This window comes from Plutella xylostella, chromosome 27 (genome assembly GCF_932276165.1).
Source record: "Plutella xylostella chromosome 27, ilPluXylo3.1, whole genome shotgun sequence".
Classification (NCBI taxonomy): domain Eukaryota; kingdom Metazoa; phylum Arthropoda; class Insecta; order Lepidoptera; family Plutellidae; genus Plutella; species Plutella xylostella.
The window spans coordinates 1461432-1482394 of NC_064007.1; the positions used below are offsets into that span (position 1 = coordinate 1461432).

Consider the following 20963-nt stretch of genomic DNA (forward strand, 5'->3'; position numbering starts at 1 on the left):
ATATGATTAAAAATTCAAAAGGTGAATATTCCAAGGATTGTGGCGGTTTTGGCCTCAACACTCATCCTAAGACTTATGGTCTCAGGATCAGTGGTCTCATGTGTGTCGAACTCAGATTATGACAGATTTTACAACACATGTGGCCGCCTCGACTGCTCGGCCGAGACTGCAGTAATAATGACGTGCAGTGCACGCGTTGTCCTTCCCCGCTACCTCACCCGCTACCCGCTGTCGTCTTGGGTACCTCGTCCCCTCCGCGTCTGTCACCCCGCAAGGAGGGTCGCGCACGAAGTTGTCGAGCTATAGTTCATATGTCGTAAATATTATTTTCTCTGTTCATCATCTAAGATATCCACTGTTGGACATTGACCATACATGGACATATCACGGTGTCCCAGGAGTGCCACAAAAGTCCGATATATGTGCCCATAAATTACTTGCCCACAGCTACCATCTTCAGTCTGTAGCCAGTTGAAGGGTGTACCATGCTACAAAAGATCTTTAAAACAATTTCCTACTATCGTAGTTGTTGGTAATTAAGTTACGAAACCAGAAACATTATGCCAAACAAACCACACAATCCATTAAATTCTCCATACACAGCAAACTCCCGTGCGAATAATTTTAATATTAGTTTGCATAAATTGTTAGCGCTTTTTATTATAAACACAGAATGTATTGTACCCGGGAGAAATAAGTTAGTATTCAGGCTTGAGTAAACCAGACGGGTGGAATTAACCACTGGATAATATTGACCTGAGTGTATTTTCTTGTTGGAAAAGTTGTTTTAACATTCCTCCTCTTGAACTTTAATATTTCTAAAGATTGGATTTGTTTTTATTGATTTTTTTTATGATATAGTGAGATATAGTCAGAGGTTCATCATCAATAGATTGCGCTACTAAAGGAGACTTAAGTCACGTAACAACTGTGGTGCTCTTTTAACATTCTCCTCCAGCGTGAAATAGACAATATTATACTCAATCTAGCCAACTCTAGCCCAGCTCTAATTTACGATACGCCGCGATAGAGAAGCGCATTAGGAGGGTTACTCTATACTGACGATAAACTAACGAACGAGAGCCTTACCTTGTTTCACGGGGAAAGACATCTGACAGGACCCTTATTACATTCGAATAAGGGAAGTTTTTGCTTGTATCAGCTGTCTTTCCTCGTGAAAAAAGGTATAATTCACCACTAGTAGACAGTGGCCTCTGTCAAGGAGCACCACAACACTCTGTCCTCTAACTCTATTATGTATATGTTTTATCAATAAAGTTATATTGTATTGTGATAGGTAGACTTTGTATTTTATTTATGTCCCGTAATTCAAGTTATTATCAACTTTCATAACTAAAATAATAAAGCGTCTACCAATATCTTTGCGCCTAATTAATATTCAAAGGTATACATATATTGTAGACAATGGTTACACACAATATCTAATTCAAATTGAACATGTCTAGAATAGAATGTAAATGATATTTGTAGCTAAGCCTGGTATGTATGGCCTCCCAAGGTGACTATTAGGTGAATAATTAATCACTAATAGTCCCTAAGTTTTGAAACTAATTTTGTATTAGGTACATTTACAGACATACAAAAATGTAGATCAAAATATTATTTTATTAATGAGTCGGAAAGGAAAGATTCTTCATTTTTAAGATGGGAAAAATGCTATTTATTATCAACATAAATCATCCACTACAAAACATATTATTAGGTCCACTTGCGCAGACCTGGGTTAGCGAATTAACTCGGAGATATTTGACATAAGGAGGGTTAGATTATTAATTTGTCTTGCATCGCTGAAATATGAGCGCTAACCTTGGGATAAACTCTTAAATATTTAACCCCCCAATATTGGAGGGTTAAGACGCTAACCCGGCTTACGTCAAAAGAAAAGGTTTTTATCAATATTATTGTATTCGTTGGAAATGTTTGATTATGATGATTAACTCATCATTCTTATATTTTTCCACTATCTAGCAAAGTAGCAAATGGTCCCACTTGTGAAATTAAGAGCACGATGGTGTGGTTACATACACATATGCTCACGACTATGACTGTGATGTAGTTACTCAGAGGTGACTCACCCACTTTTCGCTGTACATTTTTGTACTCACGTGATAGATCGCGAGCCGTATCGCCGTTTTTTAAAGAGTACAATGCACTTTAGGGTACACATCTAGATCACGATGTTTTTTCACCGTAAGAGCTATGGTATACATTTTTGGAGATAATGCGTAGAGTAGGTAGAAAATAATACTCAGAGTGGACAGAATAATAATAATTTATTTACAGAAAATAAGCCTACTTATACGCGCGGTGCTAACTTAAATACTCGTGGCGTTGGGAATGCACGGGGACTCGTTCCTTTTCTGCGCTGTCGGAGGCTCTCCTCTCCGAGCTGCCGCGGTGACGGTGGTGGTCGCTGCTGCTGCTTGCTTGAGCTTGCTGAACAGTTATTTTCGGAACCCCCTCTTTGTTTCCAGAAACAGCTCTTTTCAGGGCTATCTTTGCTGTTATCTAAAGCACAACTTGCAACCGCGATGTGTTCAATAAAATCAATACTTGCTGTTGTTATTGGTTGAGTATTGCTTGCTGGTACGGTTAGATTGAAGAGAGCTGCTTATGATAAGGTTCTTGAACGTTTTGTGGTAAGCAGAATGTGTGGTAGTAAGTTGCCACACATTGTACTTAAATTCCAAAGAACTCATTGGTATGTCTGCGCTAGGATCCAAACACGCATCTTTTGTGTGAGAAGCGAGCGCTTACCCGACTGAGCTACCGCCGCTTCTTTTAAATTTTTAATAATTTTCGTAATGTATATCTACAAGGAAATCACAAATATGACACTTTGTAAACAAAATACAAATTACTGACAGATTGCGAAAATGGAAATAGAGAGGGATACCTAGTTTTATCCAAAGGTGAAAACGAGATAGAAGACAATGTTTTTTTACGGCAATAGAAACTTGGTCCCTTTCAGCCTGGAACGGGACATAGATTCACAGAGTGCAAAAAGAAACGTCAGGTTAGCTAACTCAGGGTTATTTTCCATTAGCGCAATCAAAAGTCCGGGTTAAAATTTTAAAAAGTTAACCCTGAGTTAGTTACCTCTGAGTTTATATTTTTAACCCTGTGATCCACGCAAGTGGGCCTTAACTTATTATCCTTCTAACTCCTAATGCAAAAAGAGGGTTGTTATAAATTTTAATACTAATTGTGACTGCTGGTGAAAGCCACTCTGTGGATTTCGTCAGCTATATTGGTTGTGTTCTTTCTTTCTTTGTGTGAAACAACAAACAGAATACCTAGATAATCAACAGCGGAAGAAACCCTTAATTAAACAATGTCATAGATGTAAATTAGTAAAAAGTGCATCAGTCAAAACTACTTTTCAATACATAAAACTATTTAAAACTGTGTTTAACTGAACAAATATAATAAAATAAGAGTAGAAAAGGTGGACTTAATGCAAGAAGCATTTTCTACTTTACTACATGTAGTGTATGTAGGTAGGTATACAGTACATTGCTGATATCAGCAATACTACTAACAAACAGGTTTTATTGATTAGTCAATAATATTCTACCTTTTCTGCATTAATATGACATGATTACCATTTCCTGTACTAACTTAGTAGTTAAATTTAAGTATATTTTTGTAGTGAATGCCTTTTGGCGACTTTACTATTCTGAAATATTTGATATTCTTCTATGTGCATTTGTTGCTAAGCTTAAAGTACAGAAAACATTAAAAAATAAACTTTTAAAATAAGAATAAATTTTAATGGATACTTTGATATCTAGGTTGATTTGTAAATTCTCAAGGCATTTTTTGTTCATTATAATTTTTCGATTAACTGTAGAAATAAATCTGAATATTTTCCCTTCTTCAAATAACTTGCAGGGTCCTTATTCTTCACATTTATCTGGGACAAAATGTATGAAACTTGAGTCAATGTTATTTTACAAGATCATCACAGTAAGAGTTAAGACAACAATAAGACCTACAATATTCAGTAATTAAAATATTATACCTATGGTACTACACAGATGTGCCTTTTACTTTAAATCAAGGAATTTCGACATCCATAAATTAAAACCAAAAATTGCTTAACTCATCAAGGAATTTCAAGCATTTCCTTAGGCCCAGACAGGTAGGCAAAACACACATCAACTTGTTCTGTATTTTAGACAATAGCAAGGCCTGAATTAATCAAGTTTATAGTGCAAAAAGTTGTCTGGGTGTCCCCTGTGGCCAGGCAGTGGTCGGAACAGACACGGCCGGCGGTTCACGCTCGTTTTGTAACTAAATGCACACAGATGCATCTCAACACGCTCAGGTCGAGGGAAAAGTCGTCATACCAGTTCTTGACACCCACACTGTACACTTCCACCTCGCCCGATAAAGAACAAACGATTTAACACCATTTCGAAAGCTCCGAGGGCTTTTTGAACGGAATATTTAGGTCGCATTCGTAATATCTGTAGTTGAAGAAGCGCGAATTTTGTTTTTATTTCGTTTGTAAGGCGAAAAGGCTTTAAATTATGAGTTAGATATTAACTCTGATACAGGTATTTTTTAGTAAGCATACAGTTTCGTGGGAATTGATCTAAGGGTGTGGATAGTAAACAAAATAAATAAGACGGCAGGTTCAATATTATTATGGGACCTTACCTTCATTGCCGTTGTTTCCCTCGGTGCGAGCCGATGCCACCAAAACGCCGAGGCACAGAATGCTCCAAAATCTCACAATCATTGTAACTGGTCGGACACGACACGGGTTCACAGTTAAAACCAAAATTTTAATTTTTAACACTCGACATAATCAATCGAACAACACTCGCGGTACAAAGCTGCAATCGGCCACTTTCGCAAATGGCGGATGACAGCAGACGGATGTGATTTCATCGATTGAAGTCAAGAAGGACGAGCATTTTTGGAGCTCGCTACAGAGATTTTCCTACCATGGTAATGTTACCCAACACTGCCTAAATTTAATGTATTTATGGGACTAAATGGGAATTGAAAGCTCATCAAAAATTTCCTACCTAATTCATAGATGGCGGTATTGTGGTGATGGTAGAAATGCATAAAAGGTTTTCCTTGAAAACTAGTTACTTAACTAAAATAAATGTATGGATTTGACAGCTGTCATAGCGTAGGACTCATGCCATATTTACAAAGTATAGGTGTTCTATAATATGCTTTGCCATCTACCTTGGCCACACGATTACAACAGAGAAAAACAAAAATTTACTTAGGTACCTACTAGCTTTCAGTTTAGCCTAGCTCATTATGGAACTCATATAGAATGAGCCGTTTTCCTTCACATCTGCCAGTTGAGTTATCGTGTTAGTCAAAAGATGGCGGAGTCAAAAGGTAAGAACAATACTGTCTCTCAGAATAAGATGTGAATGACCCAACCCAACAATTTTTTTTTTGTTCTGAGGCTATTTTTTGCTATGACAGCACCAGACAGACATCCATTTCTTGAATAACGTAAACTTTTTTTAACGTCACATTCTTTGAGAAGGTAAAATAACATGAGATAAATAAGAGGGTTCTTGACAGACCTTAGTAATATAAGTAATAAAAGAAAAAGCTTGAAGTAATGCGCACTTACCCTCAAATTCATAGAACGTACGTATTGTAAAAGAGAATGGCCAAATCTGACTGCAGCCACTAACCAAACCTATTTTTATTCAGTGAAAAAGGTAGGAAAAATATTTAAAAAAATATAAACCACTTTTTAAAAAATACTTAGCTTGTGGAAAACATCTAGAACAGTACAAATACCTACTTGATCTTTCAGCACCTATAGTTTCGTTCTCCCTCGTCTCATAATAATAAAGTTTACACCAGGATTTACCTGAATTCATGGGCTACACATGAGTATAATATGTTTCATCAATGGCTACCCTGGCGGGCCATAGAGAAATGGCCATTCTCTTTAACGGTTAAAATGTACTTTGAAACACACAACTTTCAACTCTTTACGTCAGTGAAAAGATTAAAATTCGTATATCAGAACGTCAATTTTAAACCTATTGTAAAGTGTCAAAAAGCTCTATGAATTTGGGGGTTAAAATAATTGTTTATACCCTACCAGGTTCGGTTCGGTTACTTCGATTGTAGTAAGCTTAGCTTAGATAAAATGGACTGTAGTAAGCATTTTATAGAAGTGCACGATGACATTACTTTTCTTCGTAAATGTTTCTTCAGGGTTGCAATACTTTCCCAAATAATATTTTTTGAATATTGCAACATCGCAGTTTCGAAAGTTCAATTCAGTGTTGCCGTTAGCGTACATTTTACACATTTGACGTACTATTTGAGCCTCCCATGTGTCATGTGTAATCGGTCCATGTAATGTACCTTTTGAACTTAACATCCAATATCATGTGTAAAATCTTCGTTTATGGACTATTTTACGTAAGTACCTTTATTTTACTACTAGCTATTCCCGCGCGCTTCGCTTCGCCTTATTAAGTTTTGCCGTGAGAATTCCACGATAAAAAGTAGCCTATGTTCTTTCCCAGGGTCTAGACCGTATGTATACCAAATTTCATTCAAATCCGTTCAGTAGTTTTGGCGTGAAAGAGTAACAGACAGACAGACAGAAAGACAGACAGACACAGTTAATTTCGCATTTATAATATTATATACATAATATATATATATATATATATATATATATATATATATATATATATATATATATATACGTTCATCCTTACTATATTATATTAATATATTAATATTAATAATTAATTAATATTAAATAATATTATATTATAATTAATATTAATTAATTATTAATATTAATATAATATAGTAAGGATGAACGATCATAAGTTTTAGGGTATGTCGCATACGACCACGGCTTTCTTCTGAACATCACTATGAAGTATTTAAGTATTTCTTCTTTAATATTTTTTAGAGCGTGATTGTTCAGTAGACGGGTGATAGTTTTTAAACTAAGTTTTTAATAGTTTCCTTATGGTTTCGTCATGTCTGTCCGTCTGTCCTGGCTCGTTCTCTGTCGTTTCTCCTGTCTGTACTGATGATCTAAAATTGGTTTTTAAAATTATCAAAAAATCTAATTTTTTATCCATACAGCGAAAAGTTGATTCGAAAAAAAAACTACTCACCCCATTTCGTGTAAGGTATTGGTAAAAGGGTATCTTTAAATTAAAAAAAATGCTGTGAAACCATGTGGATCCAACCCGAGATATATTAATACAAAGTTAAAATTAGAGGGTGCTCCCCTTAACTTTCAGTTTGTGTATCTAATTCCACAATTACGATTTTGATTTTGTTGTGCGATTTCTCCATCAAGATACATTTTATTAAGTATAATGTGTATATAATAAAACTGCGGGAATTGTCTTTTATCATTCAATCGATCAATTATTCATTAAAGGTAAACGTACCACGGCTAATCTACTACCTACCTACTTTGAAGGTTTTAGGAAATTGTATAAATTTTTAAAATGAGTTCGTTGATCACGTCGGGGTCACCAGTTTTGAGGTTCAGTGTGTGAAATGACGAATGCAGATTTCTTGAGGCCAAACTATTCAACGAGACGACCAGCGTCTTCGCATTGTTCGCTACTGGAAGTTTGCAAAACGTGACTAAATCATGTGTCGCTACACGCTTATTAAAATAGGTGTTTGGGACTAAAATCCCATACAATATAGCACTTCTCCTGACGAGCAGGTGCGAAAGAGCTAAAAAAGCTAAATTGAGTGATTTCAGTAAAAAAAATGCTCATGTACGGTTTTAACCCTAAATGTACGTTTTCAACGCTGGATATGTGCGCTTTGAGAACTCCGTTGCGGCAACACTGGTTCAATTTCGCATGGCGGACGTGCAAGGCGACACTGTTATTTGTTGGTGATAATTCTAATTATCTCGTTGTGATTGTGATTCCTTATGGAAAGACTAATGCAAATGCTACTATTTCTTTGTGGACGTGCCCTTTTCATTCCTTAGTATCAGATAATGCTAAAGTGTTCTTTGATTTTGTATTTGTGAGAACTGCATAGTAGTTTTATCCTCTAAAATGGGAAAATGTGATGAAGCTAGTGTGGAAGTGAATATGGGGGACTCGGCGTCCCCCATGAAACCCGACAATTTTACTTTTACTGTGCCCCCGGAGGCTCCTGTCTTCGAGCCAACACCTGAGGAGTTCCAGGACCCCCTCGCGTACATCAATAAAATTCGACATATTGCCGAGAAATCTGGGATTTGCAAGATTATCCCACCCGAGGTGAGTGTCTTTCTTTGTTGCCAAGCTTGGTGTGTTACTATTTCATGTGTAGGAAGTGACAAAACAGTGAAATGTGATGAATTACGTGGGTTTCTAACCCTCAAAGCGCACGGTACATTGTCGTGTGATGCAACCATATTCCGTGGTGTTAACCTGGTACGCGTTATCTTAATTAGTGTTTTTCTGTGTTATCCTCACGTTTCCCGTGCCAACACACCTTCTGACCAAGTTGAAAGTCTGAAAGTGCATCATAATCTAGGTAAATGCAACTGCATATTTTGTGTAGAGTTTGGATGCCATTTTGTATAGTTGCCCTCCTGTGCACAATAAGTAGGATAAAAAAAGATTTTCTATAGTATTTCGGTATTTTCTATTACGAAACCCAGTTTGAGCTAGGAATGCAGTCATTTTTAACATTTATTTACTTAATTTCATGTGATTACATGCCATCACAGTGTTAAGCAAGCCATAGGCAATAAAGTATCATTTTATCTAGGTGTAACTGGGTGTTATTGAATAGGTTAAATATCAAATCACTCAATTCTAGCTTCTCTCAATTGAATATACCTAATTAATATCTACTTTCAAGAGATTTAACAACACTTCTAACATAATAATATACCTTTATTACCTGTAACATGGTATCTTCCAATTAAGTCACCTAGTAATTTCAAAATTCCTTTCACCTTAGCAATCCCTAGTCCAGTTTTAGTGTTTTTTTACGGTCACAATAAAATAAAGATCATTTCTAAAGATGTAGTGTCAAATAGCATGAATGTTATTTAGGTTACAGTGCAGTATTGATTAAATCTATTAATAAACAGTGTATCTCAAGTTGATGATAGAATTACCATAATTGGAGTTTGGAATTGTGCCCAAGTGATGGCAATAGCTATGTTGTGCATTACATTAATTATGTTGTGATATTATTTTGTGAGAACAAGAATATCAGGAAAGCATGTGTGCGACAATGCATTTGGTGTACCATTCTATTAATCTATTATACTTATAGTTTATGGACATATTATGTAGAAAAGTACTATTTATTTATGTGCTAAAAGCGAGTGTATACATATACAAACATGTTGTTATATGCATAATAAGACCACAAATTTAATAACATTCCCTGTATTTGTAGTTAAGTGTCAGTTTACAAGAGGCTTGAAAAGCATGAATAGGGATTAGGTTTTTACAAAGGTTACTAGACATATACAAATATTAGGTAGAGTGTTGTGTCACCCTTTGGAATAGGCCTAAGTTCATCAGTCTATGTTTTAGCTGAGAATGATGTAGTGATAGATATAGATAGCTTGGCTTCTTCCCTGTATGAAATAGGACAAAGGTGACAGGGAATAAAGGGCCCCTGTGACCTGAATTCAGTAGCTTTGTGTGCACCAAGAATAGAATATTTCATCTTACTCTCATACATGTTTGGTTAAACAAAGGTTTATTTTAATCCCTGTTTACAATCTTATTTAGAACTTGTGTTACCATAACTTTATGAGTACTATTTGGTCACATGCTATCATAATTTATATGTAATGCAGTGAGTTTGTTAAGGAGAAGCACACATTGGCATGACAAGTTTTTTTTAAATATAATTAATAGTCCTTTCAGAAGGGGGATTAGTTTATTTTTTGACTTTGATTACTATGATGATTATTTTTGTCCTAACCAGTGTTGTTCTTGGTTCCAGCACTGGCAACCCCCCTTCGCAGTGGATGTGGACCGGCTACGGTTCACCCCGAGGATCCAGAGGCTCAATGAGTTGGAGGTAAGACTGTCACAGCCATGAATTAGCTTTACTGATGTTAAATTTAATCAGTGCTTAAGAATATTAGTATAATAAATGGTATGAAATGAAATTGTTTATTTTTCGACATGGAATATTAGAATTACTTGTCATAAGTCATAAGCTACCACCATTTCACAAAGTGAAAGTGGTACAAAAGTCCATGCCATGGAAAAATATATTTTAGTTCAAATTTTAAGAAGTTAAATATTATAACAAAGTGAGTGATTCACATTAGTACAATGGAAATTAGTCACATGATACAAATATGAATTACAAGGTATTATAATCGTAGTTGCTGTGTAATCAGGTAATGGTACAAAACTTTACAATGTTTATGTAGCTCACTGTACAGCATAGGGCAGAGAAACCTGACCACTCTTAAAAGTGATAATGTTATACTGCTTTTTTATACTTGGCATAAAATGTAAACAAAGTGTTTTGCTAATAAGTATTTCATTGCTTCTTATATTTTGTTTTAAAAACTACTTATTAAATAAATTCAAATAAAGAGACACATAGATTGCCAAGTATGAAAAAATGCATTATAAGAGGGGTCAGTTTTCTCTGCCACATATTGTAATCTCCTTCTTCTTCCTAACCTTTTCCTCATTCACTCCACATTCTCTCATATTTTCATTCACTCAATCATTGTAATATTCTTCAATAGTAACCTCTCTCACGCCCTCTCCAGGCCATCACCCGAGTCAAGCTGAACTTCCTGGACCAGATCATCAAGTTCTGGGAGCTGCAGGGCTCCACCCTCAAGATCCCCACCGTGGAGAAGAAGCCGCTCGACTTGTATGCGCTGCACAAGATTGTGCGGGAGGCTGGTGAGTCTCTCTCTTTTATTTAACTCTTTATTGCACAAATATCCTAGCTAATATTATAAATGCGAAAGTAACTGTGTCTGTCTGTCTGTCTGTCTGTTACTCTTTCACGCCAAAACTACTGAACGGAATTGAATGAAATTTGGTATACATACGGTCTAGACCCTGGGAAAGAACATAGGCTACTTTTTATCCCGGAATTCCCACGGGAAAACTTTTTAAGGCGAAGCGAAGCGCGCGGGAACAGCTAGTAGGATATAAGTGTACAAAAGATGGGCTCAATGCTAGAACCATTTTCAAACAACCAACCTTCAGGAGCTGTACCTTCTGAAGGTTGGCTGTTTGAAACTAGTAAAAAGTAAGATGAAAGGTTTAGTATCGGGCTATGGCCACAGATGATTATTGTGTTAATTTCGTTCTTGCACTATGATGCCAACTGTTAAATCATTTTACATGACAAACCATAGTCTAGCTGTTTCTATCTGATAAAATGATGAGAAGAATCTAACAGCAACTTAATTACCATAATATTTTGATGAAAATATCCAACTTAATCATTATCATCAACAACTAGTACCTCTCCCAAGGAACACCACCACACTCTCAGAACTTATGCTAATCTACCAAATAAAACTCCTTCCTACTTCACTAACATATCCTATTCTCCCCCAGACGGCTTCGAAGTGTGCACCTCGGAGCGGAAATGGTCGAAGATCGCGCGGCGCATGGGCTTCCCGCAAGGCAAGGGCATCGGCTCCATCCTGAAGAACCACTACGAGCGGATCCTGTACCCGTACGATGTGTTCAAGAGCGGTGGCGCTGTGGGGGATAATAAGGATTCGGTGAGTCTTGGTGGATTTAGTTTTTTTGTAATTGTAGGGTCAGTAAAAACGATTTGTTTCTACATATGTTTGTTATACAGGCTGGAATTTATTATTTAAAGAAGTCTGATGTGACAAACGATTGTAGATGATGATGTTAAGATGCTGTTAAGTGATAGAAGGTACATAGAGAACTTTAATTATACTCATAACAAACAAGTTAATTCTAAAAGAGTTTACTTTTTACTTACCTTTATCAACCTTTTATGAAAAATTGCCCCTATTATTATAATAGGGGCATTTAGAGTTTGATATAAATTTACATAAAGATGATGAAAAGTTGGTGCGGAGATGTACCTACACCTCTGTTTATCCCAGAAAGTAGTACTTTCTTACAAGGCATCTAACTGTTTATGTTATTCAAATTCAAATTCAAAATTTATTTTGTTATGTACTCTTAGTAACCTATTATACCATTTCACTATACCCCACCTAACAAAACCGCTAACCCGCTCTCCAAAATGCCTAATAAAAACCCAACAACAGTTCAACTTCCAGAAGGTCGAAGTGAAAGGCGAACAGACCCCAGAGAAGGTCAATCCAGCCAATCGCAGGCGTTCAGCCACTAAATGCAGCCCGGCGGCCACGCCCCCCCCTTCTAGAAGGTTCAAGCTGAGCTCGCCTGAGCCCAATGCCGAGGGAAGTAGGGCCGAAGGTGCCTTGACGCCGAAGGAAGAGATTTCACCGCAGAAGGAAGGGGCTGAGAATCGAAGGAGTGAGTTGTGTTTTGTTATTTTGCTTTTGTTTTTAGGTTGTAAGGGAAAAGAGGATTTGTCTGAAATGAGAGTGATAAATAGTGGTATTTTATTTTGTTCAAAATTTTTAATGGATATAGGCCTTTTTATTATACATATTTGCATCAGCTATTAATTATCCATACCTACTGCTGGACACGAGACTCTCCCAAGGAGCGCCACAACACCCTGCTTTCTTCATCCAGCCACTACCTGTCTAAGGTCGTCAGTACAGTGTGTTTGAAGACTGCCATCTATCCCCGCCGCACGGGTCCATTATCGACTTCAATAAACTTGTTCCACCAATTACAGCCCCGTATTTATAGCTGTGTCGATAACAGGGCCTTGCAGCTATGACTGCTGAAAACAGCTGTCTGAATTCCTAACAATTTTCCCCCCATTTCCAGGTCCACGCGAGAACAAATGGGCCGGCGGCACGGGGTCCCGAGTGACTCGCTCCACCAAACTGCGCGAACACCGCATGTCCAACATGACGGTGTCGGTGACGCCGGCGCCGAAGCCTCTGGGGGACCCCCTGGTGGCTAATGACCCGGTGAGTGAGACTGCTGTGGTGTTATGGGCGCCTGGTACTTTTAGTTTGGACTGCATATAAGTTTGCTTAACTATGACCTCTGAGGGTCCCTGGTTTGATCTTCGACCGGGGTAAATATATGTATTTTTTAAGACATCTCCAACGTGCTTGAGTTGTGTGGAGATTGTGACGATAACTATGTAATATTGTCCATGTCAGGTAGTAGTTAGTATCTTCTCTACACGTTGTTTCGTTTTATCCATAGTTTTAGGGCAATCTTTATAATCCTCCTATGTATTTTTAGCATTTTGGTGACACAGTTGGTTACCATTTTATCTTCGTGGATAAAAACAGAAAACGTCACTCGGGGAAGCTCCTTTCGTGGACCCGTGTGTCTATCACCCTATTTTGTTCCATCCCTACTTTCATCGACTCCCTCTATAATGAATTCCTATTACTACCTACGGCCTACGCCCAGCCGTAGGTAGACACAGGCTGATGATGATTACTAATACCCCCTTTTTTCCCTCAACAGCTAGCAAAATACATGTGCCGCAACTGCGGGCGCGGCGACATCGAGGAGCAGATGTTACTCTGCGACGGCTGCGACGACTCGTACCACACGTTCTGTCTGCTGCCGCCTCTCCACATCGTGCCTAAAGGCGACTGGAGATGCCCCGTGTGCATCGCCACTGAGGTACAGTACCGTCCACTGAGGATGGCCAGTCTAGCGACGACTCGTACCACACGTTCTGTCTGCTGCCCCCTCTTCACATCGTGCCTAAAGGCGACTGGCGCTGCCCCGTGTGCATTGCCACTGAGGTACAGTACCGACCACTGAGGATGGCCAGTCTAGCGACGACTCGTACCACACGTTCTGTCTGCTGCCGCCTCTTCACATCGTGCCTAAAGGCGACTGGAGATGCCCCGTGTGCATCGCCACTGAGGTACAGTACCGTCCACTGAGGATGGCCAGTCTAGCGACGACTCGTACCACACGTTCTGTCTGCTGCCCCCTCTTCACATCGTGCCTAAAGGCGACTGGCGCTGCCCCGTGTGCATTGCCACTGAGGTACAGTACCGACCACTGAGGATGGCCAGTCTAGCGACGACTCGTACCACACGTTCTGTCTGCTGCCCCCTCTTCACATCGTGCCTAAAGGCGACTGGCGCTGCCCCGTGTGCATTGCCACTGAGGTACAGTACCGACCACTGAGGATGGCCAGTCTAGCGACGACTCGTACCACACGTTCTGTCTGCTGCCCCCTCTTCACATCGTGCCTAAAGGCGACTGGAGATGCCCCGTGTACATCGCTGATTTGTGTATCTGACTGTCTTTAACAATCTAGAATAGTCTAGAATTTTGACAGAGCACATAGCTCCTGATTCTACAAGAGATAGAGTCTTTCAGCATTATAAATTAAAATTGATATAAATAACTAATGCCCGTTTTCACCAAGACATCCTAAATTTTAGGAAACTTTTAACTCATTTTAAGGATCTACTAAGCATAGAATGGTTTTCACCACTGACGAACTGTCACTTAAATCCGTTAGGGACTTCCTAAATTTAGGAGGTGGAATTTCGGCCTCTTAACGTTAAGTGACAGTTTTTTTTGGTGCAAATATACTTCTAGCTACTCAAAATTAGATATTATATTGATGCTAATGAGGCTATAGAATTAATCACAGATCGTGTATTCGACCACGTAATTACGTGAGAGATGTCGAGAGACAACATTTTACCAAAAAAATATGGAGTAACAACTTGGATACTTGAACTTTTTTCGAAGGTTCATATAAACTAAAGAAAGTGTCCTTTTCCTCCTAGGTTCTTAATTATTGAGTTCCAGGATTTTTAATACCATTGGGATTTGGGTGAAAATATTTATTTAATGTAAATTAAAACATATTATTTTATTACACTCATCAACACTCTGTTCCACCAATGAATCAGTTGCTAATGATATTGCACACTGCCACTTCTTCAAGTTCCGTCTCCTAGCGGAACAGAGCAAAGCAAAGGTGGATTTCTTCAAAATAGTCAAGTTTCAAGAAAATAATTGTCCGCGTTTTCTATTTTCCGCCATTGCTTCCTGCACTTTATTAAATTATACTTCTTCTCTTTTGGAAGGATAAAATACAATTTTCGGTTTCTTATTTACAAACAAAACGTAATAAATAAGGCGATGTCAACAAATATTATACTTTTAAAAGCATAGACAATTGACAAACAGCCAATGTTGACACCAAAATGAATGAATGAAATTGAATCGGTAAAAAACATCACTAGTATTTAGGTGACGGATTGCTAGAGAGTTCTTAGCTTGGTGAAAATGAATTTACGTAGGGAGTGGATTTAAGAAGTCTCTTAGCTTAAGAAACTTTTGGTAAGATGACTGTTTATGATGTCTTGGTGAAAACGGGCATAAAGCTTCCTTTTTCCCACAGGTATCTAAACCAACAGAAGCGTTTGGCTTCGAGCAAGCATCTCGCGAGTACACGCTACAACAGTTCGGAGAAATGGCCGATCAGTTCAAGTCGGACTACTTCAATATGCCAGTTCACGTGAGTATCTAACCATTTTTTAAAAATAAAGTGATGCTGTTGACCATTTTATTATGAAGAAACTCAAAACGTGTATATTTTCACCAGATGGTGCCGACGTCGACGGTGGAGAAGGAGTTCTGGCGCGTGGTGTCGTCCATCGACGAGGACGTCACCGTCGAATACGGGGCCGACTTGCACTCTATGGACCATGGATCTGGTAAACTGTTTTACTTAATTATACATGTTATGAAATGTCTTTTGTCAGTAGCGAATATTGCATATTGTGTCAGATTTTAATTACTGTTCCTTTTACATACACAATTATACAGTCGATCACTTGAAAATAAACCATTTATGTATTGACGCAAACTGTGTAGTTCTGTAAAAAGGAGCTCCTTGACACTCAGTCCCGCATGGCTATCACATAACTTCACTGTCTTTGACTTGAAGGCAATCCTTGCTTTCAACTGTCAATTTCGTATCACGTAACATGATGGTCAATGCAAAGCCAGAATACGGAAAGCCAGCATTGAAAAGAATGAACTAATTTCGGTTTTTGACAGTTAATCGTATCACGTAACAATTCTGTCTTTGATATCCATGGATTTGAAAGAAATTATTTCCTTCGATTTCTGCCATTGAAGGAAGTTGCTCTTGACTAACTTCTTTCAAAGTTTTTCAACAAATATTTTTCAATATTTGGGTACTAAGTTTTTGGATTGTGTCTGTGTTGTGATGGCACATATATTGTTGATAGCATTGGTGGAAAACGAAAGCCTGAAGAGGGAATTGGCAATAAGCCGAAAATTTTAAGGACACGCAGTGAGCCACTTAATCTACCCGACGAGGAGTTCAGAAAAAAATTAGGCTCATCCGACTACAATTTAGCAAGTTGTGCGAATAAGCAGCTGATTTAAAGGTCCGTATATGTTAGGCAAGTTTTACCCCCGTATTCATAGAATTATATTACTGCCTACCCCGCAAGGGAGTACATTAGTACAAGGCGTGAGTGTTTGTTTGTTTATTATTGTTATTTATATTTTATCGGCGCGAAACAGACTAATTTCGTCTTTTTCTGGCTATTCCTTTCAACCCTTGCCCGTATATACAAACTGTATACTGTTAAAAGTCACCGATTCACTAAGAATATTTTAGAACACTGGAACATATTAAATCTGTTTAACATATCTTATTTTTTTTTTTAATTTCTTTTAGATTCTTGCTGCTGTTGCCTTTTATGGGAATGGAATGTACTTACCAGAAAAAAATTGTGGCCTAGTATCACCTAACTATATAGGCCTCTCGCATAAAAAAGTACCTATAATATTATGTTTTCATTTGTTTCATTTATTACCTAAACATGGCAATTTTAATAATTAACCTTAGATCTACATAAAAATCACAGTTAAGTATGTATTAATTTGTTGCATTTATTATCTAAACAGTCATTATAATAATTTACCATGGATCTACATAAAAATCACAGTATATTATAGCAATATTACAATTAAATAATAAATATCACAGTAAGTATATTACATATATCATGTTTTAGGGGGCGAGTTGGCGTTCCTAGTTCCTGCTCAAAGGCGAGTCGTCGCTCCTCCACGGCGAGTTGTTGCGTCTCCACAGCCAGCCGACGCTCCTCAAAGTCGATGCGACGATCCGTCTGGCGGAGCCGACGCTCCTCCAGCTCCACGAGCCGAGCACGTACCGCCTAACCAACCCCTTCGTCGGAAGCTGTCGAGCTGAAAATAAAAATTATATGTTACATTACTTATTTTTTAATGGACCACATAAAATCCGAGCTAGCTCGTCTCAAACCATCTTTATGGCAGGCACTAATCAAAGGGCAGACACTAACATATTTTAAAAATATTAATGAAATACCTTAGGTATTTCATTAATATTTTTAAAGTTTTTAAAATATAACCCTACTTAACATAAACAGTCACATCTACGCCTCTGCTCCTTAACGGGGTAGGCAAAGGTGCACTATTGAAAGTTATTTAGTAAATGTAATTTTAAGTGATTTTGATATTAAAGTAGGTAGCATGATTCTACAATGAAAATATGTTGTACAAACTAAACTTTACTTACTTTTTGCATAAAATCCGGCTCCGGCAGTATATACCTACTCGTATATATTTCAAACAAAGATGAAAACACGTGGAAAACACTTCAGATAAAAGAAAACACGAAAATTTACGAAAACTTAGTTGTTTATGTTGGGTGTAATTGACATTTAGCAAAGCGGTTTGTTTAACCATTATAAATAATTATGTTGAAAGCAATAAATTATTATCGAAAAAGATTATAAATATTTATCTTATAGTATCTATAAGATAAATAATCGCTCGATATCATCTTTATTTAATGATTTAATGAATATAATTTATTCTGGACTGATTTTTTTCTATCTTAACTATTATGTAATTTGAGAACAAAACGCAACGGTATGTCTGAAAACAAATATTGCACAAGTGTATTTACGGTCAAATGGCTTTCAGTTTGGCAAAGCCAGTCGTTCACTCTACCATTCACAAATGTTATGTGATACCACCAAAGCAATAGCCATTGGACAGCGCTGTCTTTCAAAGTTCAATGTCTTTCAGAGTTATGTGATAGCAATGCTGGGCCCTTTTGATAGAAATAAAACTTTCACTTCATACAAAGCAATGATAGTTCATAATCCACACTTACAGTGTATGAAGTGAATGTTTATATCAAAAACGTCGAAATTAGGCCTACTGAGCCTTCCTTATCAAACTGGCTGTCTCCGTCGTCATTCCAGCAGACTAGAGGATGTCCAATGCCATGTTATTTAGCTCATGTTCTCCACTCAATGACTCATCTTAGTGGCAGACTTTTTAATCATGTCCCCTATTTCTGTAATTAAAAAATACTGTGTATTTGCCATGTGATAGTTTATAGCCAGTTTAACCGTCCCCAGGGTTCCCGACCAAGTCCAGCGCCCACTTATACCCCGGGGAGCAGCAGTATGCAGAGTCCAGCTGGAACCTCAACAACCTGCCCGTGCTGGAGGGCTCCGTGCTGGGCCACATCAACGCAGACATCTCCGGCATGAAGGTACGGTCTGCACCAGGTGTCTGCTATGGAGGTACAGTCCGCACCAGGTGTCCGGGATGGAGATATAGTCTGCAGCAGGTCGCAGGGGAGAACTGAGTGGAAACATAATCAGCAAGGCGCTGCCTGGAGCCCAAAATGAAACTAGCTAAATATGTCTATAAAAATAGTGTTTTCTGATTAGCATTAAATTATTTGGGGTGACGACTTTTGGGGAGGCCTACGTCCAGCAGTGGACTGCTATAGGCTGATGATGATTAAAATATTTGAGTTTCCCAATGCAATGACAGTCGACAACTATAAGTAATATGGCGGAACTATTCAATGCCATCTAGCAAAGTAACACTCGAAAGACTTTTAATTTTGATATCTAAATAATTCTTAACAATAGTGTTTCTTCACCCCGAAAAGAATAGACTATACTCAGAGTTAATATAACTCTGAGTATAGTCTATTCTTTGCCCCAAATATTCCTTATTTATTTCTAATTTTTTTTTCCCAGATCCCATGGCTGTACGTGGGCATGTGTTTCGCCACATTCTGCTGGCACAACGAGGACCACTGGAGCTACTCCATCAATTACCTGCACTGGGGGGAGCCGAAGACTTGGTGAGTTGTAGTTGTTGATGTATAGGTTTTCCTGAAGACTGTGCATAAACCGTCAATGTTTCAATTTGATAAGTTACAAAAATGTATAGCAGCTTATGAACTTTGTGCACTATCAGAGAATCGGACATTTATAAAATGACACATTTTATAAGAATCCGACAAGCCGCTTTGGCGGACTTCAGTTTCAATGTTACACAATGACAATATACCACAAAAAGTATAAGTAAACTAGGTAAATAAAGCATTATTTAACTCTGTCAGATGTATAAAGGCAGCACTAATCATGTAGGTATTTTTTGTGTCTACTTTTTTGTGGTAATACCAATATTAACCTTTCCTATGCCGAACAGCCGCGCACACATGTAACTGTCGTCTGCCGGCGCTTTTTGACCGTTCAGAGCGCCCGCGCGGGAATCACATTTATATGAATATTTGGGTATTATTGTTTGGTACTCAACAATGTATTGATTGTAATTTATTGTCAGATAGCTAATGAACGTGTTACAATGAATTTTATTGGTTATAATTGTTTTATTTGATTTCTGTAGGTCATTGATTACAGATTTTTACTTGAAACTGCACCCATCACAGAAAAATACGTCTTTTTCAATATAATTTTAGTTTCAATCCAGGATTTTTTATATTTATTACTTGAAGAGATTATACAGCTATCAACTGATATCAATAAAATATAAACTCTAGAGGAAATAGATTCATAATTTATATTTTGAAAACTGATTATAATTTGCTTTATTTCAAAAGACTCCATTTTCTGTACATGTGCATGTGTGCGTGACAAGAGTTTGCTCCAGTGCGCCGTGAGACAGATCTGTCCCAAATCAAGGGTGTTCACTTTTTATGAAATAAAACATGAATGATAATTATTTTTATAATGTTTCGTATTTTAGCATACTGAATTATAAAAACTTAAACGTAAGTTACTTACTGAATCATATTTACTTATTTGTTAACCTACTTTCAACAAATATCATACTATAAATACATACATATATAAATACATATATTTATTTATATAAATAGGACAGGTAATCACCTTCTCAGACTCATCTATACACCGATAGCATTCTAAAGAGCCTAAACTTTACGTTCAGTAGAGAAAAGATCCTAAAAAATAAAACACGCTGTATATCAACCCAACGCACTTCGTGTGCATACACGAGCGGCGGCCATTTTGTTTGCGTATGTGTGTGTGTGAATTTCGGATGCACCTTGATAAAAATTGATATTCCCTAATATTTTGGCTATTTATTGAAAAAACCGATATAAATATGTATTATCAATAAAATTATCTTTATAAATGAAATAAATTATTTATTGATGTTTTTACATAACAGACTACAAAACAGTTTACAAAGTTACGCACCCTTCAGGCAATAATCCGGTACAATTTTAGATCGATAAAAACTCGATTATTTGTAATTTTTTATAATATTGATTTATCACTATACCTTCAAAATCGAATAAATAACAAGAAAACATAGTATTTACTTTCCTTGTGACGTTTTTTCGATACGAAATCACTATTTTATTACCAACAGTCGCGAGTACAAGGACTGTTCAAGGTACCAAAATTTGAATTTCGCGCTGCAAGTAAACAAGTGAAGTTTTTGACTCAATGAATGTTGTCGATGGTTGTTTCATTC

At 37.4% G+C, this 20963-nt stretch overlaps 2 protein-coding genes across 2 annotated transcripts in view; one reads left to right on the plus strand and one right to left on the minus strand.

The window, feature by feature from the left end:
- LOC105390897 (calsyntenin-1) overlaps nt 1-4911 on the minus strand; it is a 175356-nt gene extending 170445 nt beyond the window's left edge. Inside the window, exon 1 of the mRNA XM_048630905.1 lies at nt 4687-4911. Coding sequence (XP_048486862.1) covers nt 4687-4768 — 82 coding nt within the window. The 5' untranslated portion in view covers nt 4769-4911. The remainder of the gene's footprint in view (nt 1-4686) is intronic.
- Nucleotides 4912-7868: 2957 nt separating this feature from the next.
- Nucleotides 7869-20963, plus strand: part of LOC105390881 (lysine-specific demethylase lid) — a 34842-nt gene continuing 21747 nt past the window's right edge. The window contains exons 1-11 of the mRNA XM_048630890.1: nt 7869-8285; nt 9982-10059; nt 10772-10910; nt 11580-11749; nt 12287-12503; nt 12930-13075; nt 13590-13751; nt 15505-15621; nt 15709-15820; nt 18557-18693; nt 19193-19299. Of these exons, the coding sequence (XP_048486847.1) occupies nt 8079-8285; nt 9982-10059; nt 10772-10910; nt 11580-11749; nt 12287-12503; nt 12930-13075; nt 13590-13751; nt 15505-15621; nt 15709-15820; nt 18557-18693; nt 19193-19299 (1592 nt within the window). The 5' untranslated portion in view covers nt 7869-8078. The remainder of the gene's footprint in view (nt 8286-9981; nt 10060-10771; nt 10911-11579; nt 11750-12286; nt 12504-12929; nt 13076-13589; nt 13752-15504; nt 15622-15708; nt 15821-18556; nt 18694-19192; nt 19300-20963) is intronic.